Source organism: Miniopterus natalensis, chromosome 4 (assembly GCF_054644295.1).
Source record: "Miniopterus natalensis isolate mMinNat1 chromosome 4, mMinNat1.hap1, whole genome shotgun sequence".
NCBI classification, from domain to species: Eukaryota; Metazoa; Chordata; class Mammalia; order Chiroptera; family Miniopteridae; genus Miniopterus; species Miniopterus natalensis.
The window spans coordinates 53,284,719-53,296,854 of NC_142084.1; the positions used below are offsets into that span (position 1 = coordinate 53,284,719).

Below are 12,136 nucleotides of genomic sequence, written 5' to 3' on the forward strand. Positions count from 1 at the left end.
AGACAAGAGCATGGTGATTACCTGGGGGGCAGAGGGAATGCGGGGTCAGGGGAGGTGGGAGAGGGTAAAGGGGGGATAATTGGTGATGGAAAGAGAATTGACTTGGGTGGTAAACACACAATGAGATGTGAACCAACTGTTTCCATCAAGTTTCTTCACTGATCCATGCTGCAGACTTTTTCAGTAAATACCTGCCATGTGTCTGGTATAAAATGTTGCACCCTGGGATCTGGATCACTTCTTTCTTCTCGAAGTAAGTAAGGGCCCATATATGTTAACTGAAATCGAGCTGCTCCCATATGAACTGAATATTTAGAAGTATCCTTCTCAGTACCTGATTTCTGCACCTAAAGTAAATATTACATGTTAGATTTTCATATTTAAGATTTTTAATCTGGGCAAGAAAATTATTATCAATCATGTTGTAGTTTGCTTTGCTTCAACAAGATTATTATTTTATGTTTCACAATTGTTCAGAGTTAACAATGGAAGATAAGATATAGACACTGTATCTTCACTTTAATTTTTAAAATACTATTGCACTACCATGTGCACTACCATGTTCCATAGAATATAAGTAAAATTCAATATGAAGTTAGTTTTTGAATTATAAATCAGCGTAATCTTTGATAATTGTTAAATATGAACAACCACCTACACACACACACACACGCACAAACAATAAAATCTGTGTTTCAATCGAGGAACTCTTGCCAATCTTAAAAGGGCATCTTTAGTAAAGGATATATTCTTATAAGAATCTATATAATGAATACATAGTATCTCACAAATTATTTTACTCAAAGAATTCTACCCAATGATTAAATAACTCTTATCACTGAGGAATCCACCACAACAAACTTGGCCTCTATTCTGCAATTGAAGTTTCAATAACACTTGATTATGATACTATTAGCAAAGCATGGGACATATAAATTCATATATTACAGTGTTCTGGTTGAGAATGTATCATAAAACATGTTTTTAAATACTGATGGCTTGAAGAAGAAAATCTCTCACTTAAAAATTACCATAAGTATAATTAAAAATTTTAAATTAGCAGTATTTTTTTTATTTACTTTCTTGTTTCAGAAAAAAGAAAAAAAATGTAATAGTTTTGGTTATGTAATAATAAAGTAAATAGCTTATTTCAGAGCTGGAGCATAAACTCCAGATCTGGAGTTGGAAACAATGAGGACCTAGAGATTCTGTCCATTATCATCTAGGTTTATTATTATTATTATTGTTATTATTTTAAGAAAGAAAGAATTGCTTTCCTAGAGCTTGTGAATTTATTTTAGGAACCCCTCCCCAACTTCTCAGGTCCTTCAAAAGAGTGGGGAAACATAGCTCTCCCTTGGTGGGAAATATGCTATATACTCTTGCAGGATGAGGTAAGAATAGAACAACCAAAGAAAGAGACGTCTTGTCCATACTGTGGTTGGACCTAGATTATGAACTCATCTCATATTCTGCATTGAGATATTTTTCTACAGTGTAATACATTTCTATATCACAAGGCTTCAAAGGTCTTGTTAAATATTGCAGTTGAATTTTAACTATGGCACTTGGGTAATCAAAATGCTTTTTCCATGCTGGATGTGAAGTAAAATAGAGCAGAACAAAAGCCTCCTGGAAGAGCTCTCCAGGGGGGTCTCTAGAATTGCCAACAAGTGTCCCAAAGTCATCCTGAGATTATGGGAACAAGATGCAGCCAGAAAGGGTTTATGGGCCCTGTTAGCATTCTTCAGGACAGGGCAATCTGGCAAAAGGCTAGATCTCTGTGGCGGGTCAGTATGAAGACTCGGGAAAGTTATAGAGCCATTCAAGGAAGGACTGTTCAGGAGGAAATGCAAGGCTAACTATGCATCTTTCTGGCTCCAGTTTCAAATACCACCACTTTGGGAGTTAAAATTTTAATATATGAATTTGGGACGGGGGACACAAACATTTAGACCATAGCACCCCTAGTACAAATAAAACATTTATTCTAGGTAAAAAGACATCCATAAAAATTATTAGATCTGTGTTTATACAGAATGACAAATAGCTAACCATTAACTTCATCTAATAGACGTTAATTCTGAATAGATTCCATAAAATATTTTATACACACACGCATATAGGAATGTCACGTAATATTTTCTGTAGCATCTACCTGAGGACATAATGAATGCGCCAAATTGTCAAATCCAATGTATTTTAGGTATTTGGCTAATTTTTGTCGATGTGTATTTTTTAATAGTTCTGAATGTTTTTCATGGATTGTATGAATCCTTTTCATCAAGTTAATTATTATGTTTATATCTCTGGATTCTGCTTCTGTTTTAAAAACAAACAAACCACATTGTCATGCATAACTTAAGTGTCATGTGATATTGATACTAAAACCCCAAAGCTGATTTAATTTTATGGCTGGATAAGAAAAACATAATCATATGAATCACTGATAATAATTGAGGAATTCATAGTGGCTAGTAAATTCATAACAGTTAGAGTGTGGCCTCGAGTAAGAGTAGGATTGACAGCTTTAGCAAATAAAAATACAGGATGTTTACTTTGAGATATATATTTCATGACATATACTTAGAGCAAAAAAACCAAATTGCTTTTTATCTGAAATTCAAATTTACTTGCCTGCACTTGATTTAGGAACTTGAAAAGTTATATTTCTAAGCTTTATTTTCTTTATATCGAAATTGGGGATACTAATAATAGGTCTCACCTCATATGGTTATTATAAAGTTTAAACAAATTAATTTATGTAAAATTGTACAATAATGGCAGCTGTTATTAATCATAAGGATTAATGTGGAGAATGGGCTGAATTGACATTATTTTATTCTTTTTGTTGTTGTTAATTCTCAATAGAGGATATTTTTTTCATTGATTTTTAGAATGGAAGGGAGAGAGAGAGAGAGAGAGAGAGAGAGAGGAACATCAGTGTGAAAGAGACACATCTATTGGTTGCCTCCGGCACACACCCCAGCCAGGGCTGGGGACTGAGCCTACAACCGAGGTACAAGCCCTTGCCTGGAATTGAACCAGGGACCTTTTATTTAAAGACATTTCTAAAATTAATATTTTATGTACCTGGTTTTAAACAGCATTCCATCCATAATTTGAAACAGGCATCCAATCCTACCATTTCTGCAGCGAATTTTACAGAGTTAACAGGGCATGTTTGGAGAAAATCTTCCAGTTGTTTTATTCCAGAATTAGGATTTTCTTTAATTTCCTTTTTAATACATACAGATAAGTTTTTCCATCTTTCTTCCTCTTTTTCCTCTAGTTTAGCTAGCTGTCTCTTTTGGTTTTTCTCAATAAGTTTTTCTGCCTTTGTCTTAAAAAAACACAAAGAAATAAGAAAAATCAACAATAAAACAAATTTTTCCATAATAATACATTTGATTTTTTTTTTTCCAATACACTTCTATTGGATCTTTAAAATATCACAAAGAAGTCTGAGGAATCATTTAGCACCTTTAATGTTTCTACAGCTGAACAACTTAGATCTTATCAGCCTGCTGAACTGTTCCCGTTTTAGAAACAGATCCCATCCGAAATTTTTCTGATAATCTTGTTTTTAACTGTCTGGTTTGCAGAATCAAAGCAGCTAAATTTGATACAAGTTCAATGTCATTTCCTTTAAGAATTAACTCACCTTTCTGGGCTTGAGAGACTGTACATGCAATGCCTGACCTCGCCTGAACTCCGCAGATGTATTTTTCACCCAAGAAATTTCAGATTTCAACAAGAGAACCATCCTCCTGAATAACAATGTCAATGGGGAAGTGAGCATACAAAGACCTGGTCTTGTAACTAAAGCCCAGTATAACAACCTCAGTCGTGTTCTATACGTGACTACACATAGTGCAAATGGTAGCCAGTTCCCCTCTGCTTCCCACTCTTTGGTCAATCTGGAGCCTGTTATTTTTTTCCAAGGACACTGAGTTCTACATTGATGTGACTGACATGACAGACGTCCCTCTGCAGGGTGCCTGAGGCCTTTCACAATAACTGTGTCCCTTCACAGTGATGTGGACATTTTCTGGAATGCTGAGAGTCTGATTGCTGAGAACGGTCTTCACCCTCTCAAAGAGCTAATGTCTTTCAATGTGATGTTTCTTGACAGAAATAGTTAATATCTCAAGCCCTTAGTTTACCACTTAGCACACTGAAGTAGAGCATCTAAGAGGACCTTAGGGTCCCGAAAAATTAAATGTAAACATCTGTATTTACACAAGCAGGATAATTCAATGTTCCCTTCTTTCTTCTTTCTATCCTCACCTTTTCTCTTCTTCTTTTTACTTTTTAAAATTGTTAACGCTATTACAAATGTTCCCCATTTCCCCTCCCTTTGCCCACCTCCACCCAGCCCCCTCTCCCCACTCCCTCTGGCCATCAGCACACGGTGCCTGTGTCCACAGGCTATGCATATATGTTCTCTGGCTAATCTCTTCAGCTATTATTTTCTTAACCCATATGCTGAAGACCAGTTTTCTAGCATTCCAAGTCTGTGGGGTTGGGTCTAAGAAAAACCATTTTAAACTCATATCCAATTAGGATATATACATTTTTATAAAACTAAACAAAGTATGATATAACCACAAAAACTAGTCAGGAGAGTAGCATGCTATGCTTTATAGGAAAACAAATGTAACTCTTGCCCAGTGATTGCAAGAAGAAACATAATAAGTCCAAATGGGATACAAAGTCATCAGGTCTAATATTGTAATATCTGGACTACCGTATGCAGAAGGGAATGCTGCCATAGCCAATCGCTGTAACAAACTCTAGGCCAGAACTCAGGGCACGTCTATTTAACTCCCCTCCACCTTCCACCTCCTAAATGTGAAGCAATGGACCACCTCAGGAACTCCAGGGTACCAATTAAGTGATGTTAGCTCCTCATGGGAGTGACACAGCCTAACCAGAGGTAAAAACATATCCTTGGAGGGAGAGGTCTACAAGATCAACATCCAGAAAAAATGAACTTCCTTAAGCACAAAATAGAGAATAAAGAATAAAGACTAAGAAAATATTTTCAACATATATGACAAAGATAGTAACTAATCAGAAAGACTATATGCACCCCTATGTTCATAGCAGCATTATTTACAATAGCCTAGATCTAGAAACAGCCCAAATGTTCATCAGTAGATGAGTGGATAAAAAAGCTGTGGTACATTTACACCATGGAATACTATGCAGCCTTAAAAAATCTTTTTTACAACAGCATGGATGGACCTGGAGAGTATTATGCTGAGTGAAATAATCTAGTCAGAGAAGGACAAGTATCACCTGATTTCACTTACATGTGGAATTTAATGAACAAAATAAGCTAACGAAAAAAATAGATACAGAGACATAGAAGCATATAATCTACTGACGAATCTCAGAGGGAAGGCAGGGGTGGGTGGGTGGAGAGAGATTAACCAAAAAATTTATATGCGTATATGCATGACCCTTGGACACGGACAATAGTGCTATGAAGGCCGGGGTGGGGGGTGAGGTGGAGGAGGTCAGTGGGGGGAAAAAGGGGACATCTGTAATACTTTCAACAATAAAGATAAAAATTTTAAAACTATATAAAGGAAATTTTTTTGGGGAAAAAGCACATCATGAATAAAAATGACTGAAAGTTTGTATGTCAATATGTTAATAGTGTTTATCTGTGGTATGTGAGAATAGACTTTTCTTTTCTCCCCTTTTTTCTTATCTGTTTTTCTATATTTCAAAAGAAATAATTAAACAAACAATAGCATGCAATACCATAGATTATACAGCCTCAAAAATGTGCTTCAAGAGATTTTTAATAACAGGAAGGAAAAATGACTACAAGGAAGTGCACTAAATGTTAAAATCCTATTATGATTTTGTTTTCTTCATTACACTTTTTTTTTCCATTTTAAAAGTATTTTATAAGTATCTTTTGTAATTCATGGTTAGTATTTAGAGTCTACTTGATTTGACAGTTACCCTTTTTTTAGAAAAAGGATTTTTTTCTTCTCCGATTACACATGAGATTACCATTGTGAACAATGCTGGATATTGTTCATGAAGATCCCACATGGAAGGAGTAGAACCTTAGGACGCCCACAAGACTTTGCCCTAATGAGTCAAGAATGTACCTGGTGTGTTTTTTTCTTTTGCACTGAAGAATTTTCTGGAGGTGGCAGAGCTCTTCCTCTTGTAATCCTTACTGATTTGTCACTTCCTATCAAAGATTTTCCAAAGACATGATAAAAATGATGTAATTTCTGCATGTCCCTTCTTGCTTTGGCATTTTGGGATTTAGCTGTAGGAAATAAATATATCATTAAAATATGCTGACAATGATCTTTATAAATAAGAATTTCATTTAGAAAGCATTCGTGAAAAAGTCTTTGACAAACAGCCTTAAAACTTGCACTCATCTAGTTACAGGCATACTAGAGACTGAGAGAGAGAAACTCAAATTATTTGAGCCGTATTTCAATAACATGGTAGAATCTAAATCAGCATCTGTTATTTGCATTTTCACTTTAGTACAACCTACTAGGCATTATGGGTACATCCCACAGAATAAGTCAATGGTCAGCTTATGCCCTACTTTTCTTCTAGGACATCAGAACCGCAAAAGAAACTTCAGCTCTTGGACATTTTTGATGGCACTGGGCATAGCGTCAAGAACAAAAGACACAAACACCCTGCAAGAGTTTCCAATTTGGAAACAGAGTCTCTGAAAACTACCCCCAAATTAGGTCAGAAACATTTGACTAAAACAACTAGTCAAGTTCCAGGTAATATCATAAAATGGACTCTGGAACAAGGTATTACCAATTTGCAAACTATTCTTAGTCTGCAGCAATACTGGACACAACTAAAAGGAATGTACAGTGGTACCTGGGTTTTCGAATGTGATCCGTCCTAGAGGGCCGTCCGAGCTCTTAAATGTTTGAAAATCAAGGGCTCCACAGCCGGCAGCTGGGCCTCAGGATCTTGCCCTCAGCGGAAGCCATGGGGCATGTTCGACTTCCGAGGTGTGTTCGAAAACCGAAGCATTTACTGCCAGGTTTATGGGGTTTGAAAACCGAAATGTTCGTCAACAGAGACGTTTGAAAACTGAGGTGCCACTGTATCTTTTTCCAAGCAGCTGCTGGAGTAAAATGGAAACCTGATCATGCTGCTCATGTGGTTTGAAGATCTTAGCTGCTTCCTGTTGCTCTTCTATTACTCAAAATCCTCACAAAAGCCTGCATGGTTCAGACTCATCCCACATCACTCTCTGTGCTACAGGCTCTCTGGCCACTTCCTTATCGGTCCCCACCACTACCACACACCTAGCTAACTATCTTCATCTTTCAGATTTAGCTTGAAAATGCCCCAACCCCTCAAGCCTACACTTGTCACACCCTTTGCACCTTATTGTCGTATTCATCGTAATTTTAAATAAGTATCTCTGCAATGGTTTGTTTAATATTGCTTTCCCTGCTAGACTGTAAGCACTACAAGAGCAGGAACATATCTTTCATGTTCCCTGCTGGCTTCCCGGAGCCCAGTCCAAAGCTGAGCACATAGTAACTCTCAATTCATAGGATAGACACTGAATGAGTGTGTCGGAGTCCTGTAATACCAATCCAGCTGTGACTTCCCAATCTATAAGGAATCCTAATTGTGTGCAACTGATTTTTTAAGTTTTCCTGTATTGATTTCCCTGTACCATTTTTATTTTTTTAATTATTTTTTTAAAATTTATCTTTATTGTTGAGAGTATTACAAGTGTCCCATTTCCTCCCCCCAAAATAGACCCCCTTCACTTCACTCCCACCCCCTCCCCAGGCCTTCACCCCATTATTAACTGTGTCCATGGGTTATGCATATATGCATATAACTTCTTTGGTTAATCTCTTCCCACCCTCCACTCCCCCCTCCTTCCCTCTTTCCTCTGGAAATATGATCATCTGTTACATGCGTCAATGTCTCTGGATCTATTTAGTTCCTCAGATTCTTTTGTTCATTAGCTTCTTCTTAAAGAAGACCCTTCAACTTTTCTTATAGTGCTGGTCTGGTGGTGATGAACTCCTTTAGCTTTTCTTTGTCTGAGAAGCTCTTTATCTGACCTTCAGTTCTAAATGGTAGCTTTGCTGGGTAGAGCAATCTTGGTTGTAGTTCCATGTTTTTCATCACTTTGAATATTTCTTGCCACTCCCTTCTGGCCTGCAAGGTTTCTGTTGAGAAATCAGCTGACAGTCGTATGGGTGCTCCCTTGTAGGTAACTAATTGCTTTTCTCTTGCTGCTTTTAAGATTCTCTCTTTGTCTTTCACCTTTGGCATTATAATTATGATGAATCTTGCTGTGGGCCTCTTTGGGTTCCTCTTGTTGGGACCCTCTGTGCTTCCTGGACTTGTAAGTTTTTTCTTTCCCCAAGCAGGGGAAGTTTTCTGTAATTATTTTTTCAAATAGGTTTTCAATTCCTTGGCCTCTTTCTTTCCCCTTCTGGCACCCCAATAATACAAATGTTGGGCCTCTTGAAGTTGTCCCAGAGGCTCCTTATGGTATCTTCATATTTCTGGATTCTTTTTTCTTTTTGCTTTTCTGATTGGGTGTTTTTGTTTCCTCATGTTCCAAATTGATGATTTGATTCTCACGTCCTCTACTCTACTGTTGATTCCATGTAAATTATTCTTCATTTCAGTTCCTGTAGCTTTCATTTCAAATTGGTACTTTATTATGTCATCGATTTTCTCAGTTATTTCCCTAATAGTCTGCTTAAACATCCTTATAAACAAACTTCTGAACTCTGTATCTTTTAGCTTGTTTGGATCTATTTCATTTAGTTCCTCTTCTAGAGATTTCTTCTGTTCTTTCCTTTGTGACCTGTTTCTTTGCCTCCACATTTTGGCTGCTTCTAGGTGTTTGTTTCTATGTATTAGGTAGAACTGCTTTGTCTCCTTGAATTTGTAGAGTAGCTTTGTGTAGTAGGTGTCCTGTGGGGTCCAGTGGCTCAGCCTCCCCAGTCCCCTGAGCTGGGCCTTCTAGGTGCCCCCTGTGTGGTCTGTGTGCACTGTCCTGTTGTAGTTGAGCTTTGGTTGCTGTTGGCGTCACTGGGAGGAATTGACCTGCAGGCCAATCGGCTGTGAGGACCAGCTGCAACTACAGCCAAAGAACTGCTGTGCTGGAGACACCCCTATGGAGCAGGATTTACTTCAGTGGGACTTTGGTGTTCACCAAGTGCTCCCCTTGAGTGGGTCACTTGTGGATATGGTAGGGTTGTAACCCAGCGTGGTCAAGTCTGACCACCAGGTGCACTGTCTCTGGGGCCTCCGGGGAGGTGCAAAGTCAGCCTGTGCCAGTGCCTTGCCCAGGGCCACCCAGCATGAGCTACACAGCAAACCGTAGTTGGCTGCTACTTGTGCTGGGCTTGGCATTGTCCAGGAGAGACCAAGCTATGAGCCAGTGCAGCTGCCACTAGTGCCAGGCCTGCGGTCGCTTATCAAGCCCTATGGGGCCCGCTGCTGCTTATTTGAGAGGTTTCAGGAAAGTCCTAAGCATGGGGCTCGAGAGGCCACTTGCACAGAAAAGCCCCTGGAAATGGCCCGGATGAGCTGCAGGTGGGGAGGGGCGGGGCCTCCGGGAATCACCGGGCGGGGCCAAAGGCGTGAGTCAGGTGCTGGCGATTCAAACATGGCGCCTGCCTGCCGGCTGTGTGCGGGGAGGACTCGCCACAGGAGCCATGGCCTCTGCCAGCCCTTCTGCCCGGGAGGAAGCCGCCCTCCGCCTCTCGCCCGGATCTCAGGCAGGTTAGTTCCCCCCGAGTGTCCCGGGTCCTTTCAGGCTGCTGCCCGGCGCTGGGCTCAGAGGGAGCGTCCGAGTGAGTCCGTGCCGGGCCCTTTAGAGGAGCTGCTGGGGCTCCCGCAGCCTCCGCGACCCTCAGGGACAGTCCCTGCTGGTTTCACAGCCTGAAGCTGTGGGGACGTCTCTTCCTGGCCTGGAGCCCTGGGCTGGGGGCCTGCTGTGGGGCTGGGACCCCTCACTCCTCTGGGAAACCCCCACCGCTGAGATGCCCTCCCGGGTTTATCCCGCGGCACCGGGGGTGGGCCCGTGGCCTCGTCTCCCTGATTCAGCCCCGATCCCCCGCGTCTCCGCCCCTCCTCCCGGTCTCGGTGCTTCTTCAGGTCCCTGGTTGTGGGGCTTCTGTGCAGCCAGATCTCAGGAGGCTCTGGGTGACGGTGGCTCTGGATTTCAGTTGTAATTCTGATGTGGTTGCGGGAGGCGGGGGCGCAGCTGTTACCCACCCGCCATCTTGTTCCTCCCTCCCTGTACCATTTTTAAATCCAAGAAGATAACAAGATTAGAAAACTACATTGGCCTATAATATTTCACTGCCAAAATAATTACTAGATTATTTGAATATTTATTACTTATTGCGCTTAATATTATTAAACAGTATTTTAAAGCAAATAATTAATATAATAGTAATTTGGGCAAATAATGAAAACATAATGTGATTAATGAAGGTATGGGGTCTCATGAGATAATACAACAGGAATTTTTAATTGAGAAGAGCAAAGAACTAAAGAAACATTAATAATAACATATAAAGTAATTGTTGCAGCAACCTAAGAAAAATTTTTAAAGATCCTCATCTCAACAAAACGATTCCCTCCCTCCATCAATAGACGGATTGGAATCTCCTTTTTCATACTGTAGAAACCAGGTTCTTCCTTGTTCTGATGTAAAAGGTATTGGAAATATGTATGGTGGCCTGAGACAGAGAAGGAAAAGACTATCAATTAGAGTTCACTAGTCTCAGATGACTCATTTTTTATTATACATAGGATACAATTCTTTGATATATAGGAATGTTGAAAATGTTGATGATATTATTTACACTTACTGTCACTGTCGCACCTCGTCCGTTCAAAATCATCACTGAGAGGTCTAGAAGAATGCCAGTGTGTGAGTTCATCAAATTCTTTCTTCTTAGAAAGAGATGTAACAGCTGGGTCATCACTGAGGAAAAAATTTTAAAAAGCATACATTATAATACACATATGATTTTTTTCGGTTTCTACTATAAGGCATTAACTTATTTAATGGGCCTCTACCTTTAATTTTATAATTATAAATGAACAAGATATGGTTTTTTAAAAACAATGAATCTCATGAAGAAAGCGTCAAGAAGTAGGGAAAGATAGCTGTAGAACTGTCATCTCTAGAGCAATAAAGAACACATATTAAGAATTTATTTGTATGTCAGATTTAATTAGGCACCAAATAATAGAGTGTATATAGCATTACCTATAAGAGATGATATTTCTAAAGTTGAGAGACACTCCTAGATTCTTTTAGCTTGTTTGTGTATATGTGTGTGTACTTGTAGAATATTTCAGACATATAGAAAAAATTAGAGAGTAATTGACACCCATGAGCCAAGCTATTCATTTATTCCAAGGTATTTATTTGAGTTCCTGCTGTGTGCCAGGCACTCTTCTAGATGCTAAGAATATGTTAATGAACAAAACAGACTTTTAAAAATGTCTGGATTTTATATACTAACAGAGGGTTACAAACAACAAAGAAATTTAAAGGTAAAACAAGGTCATGCATCACTTAATGACAGGACACATTCTGAGAAACGCCTTGTTAGGCAATGTCCTCACTGTGTGAGCATCACAGAGTGCACTTACACAAGCCTGGATGGCACAGCCTACTGCACACCTAGGCTATATGTTATATCCTATTATTCCTAGGCTATAAACTTGAGAAACATGTTGTGGTACTGAATTGTAACATAATGGTAAACATTTGTGTATCTAAATGTATAAACACTTGCAGGGACAGGGAGAGGGCTGTGGAGGGAAGTGTCTTCAGAGAAAGAATAGATGCCAGGAAGAGGGAGGAAGAATAGGGCAGAGATTGAAAGTAACCCAGAAAGAGAAAGTTCAAGAAGAGAAATAATAAAAAGGAAAGGGAGAGGAAGAGAGAGGCGTGAGAGAGCAGGAAGGGACCAGGAAAAAAGAGGTAATGAGAAAAGGAAGGGATATGAGTGTGTGCACATGAATGTGTGTGAGTGTCCATGTGCACGCATGTGCCTCTGCAGGGCGTGGGTCGTGGGAAGGGCAGGCTCCCGGGTCCCTTCCTCCCCAG

At 39.6% G+C, this 12,136-nt stretch overlaps 1 protein-coding gene across 1 annotated transcript in view; it reads right to left on the minus strand.

Moving 5' to 3' along the window:
- The window catches only part of LOC107527531 (putative ATP-dependent RNA helicase DDX60), a 78,975-nt gene that overhangs the window by 42,338 nt on the left and 24,501 nt on the right, over positions 1 to 12,136 (minus strand). Inside the window, 5 exon segments of the mRNA XM_016200308.2 lie at positions 192 to 323; positions 2,117 to 2,322; positions 3,094 to 3,343; positions 6,135 to 6,301; positions 10,884 to 10,999. Coding sequence (XP_016055794.2) covers positions 192 to 323; positions 2,117 to 2,322; positions 3,094 to 3,343; positions 6,135 to 6,301; positions 10,884 to 10,999 — 871 coding nt within the window.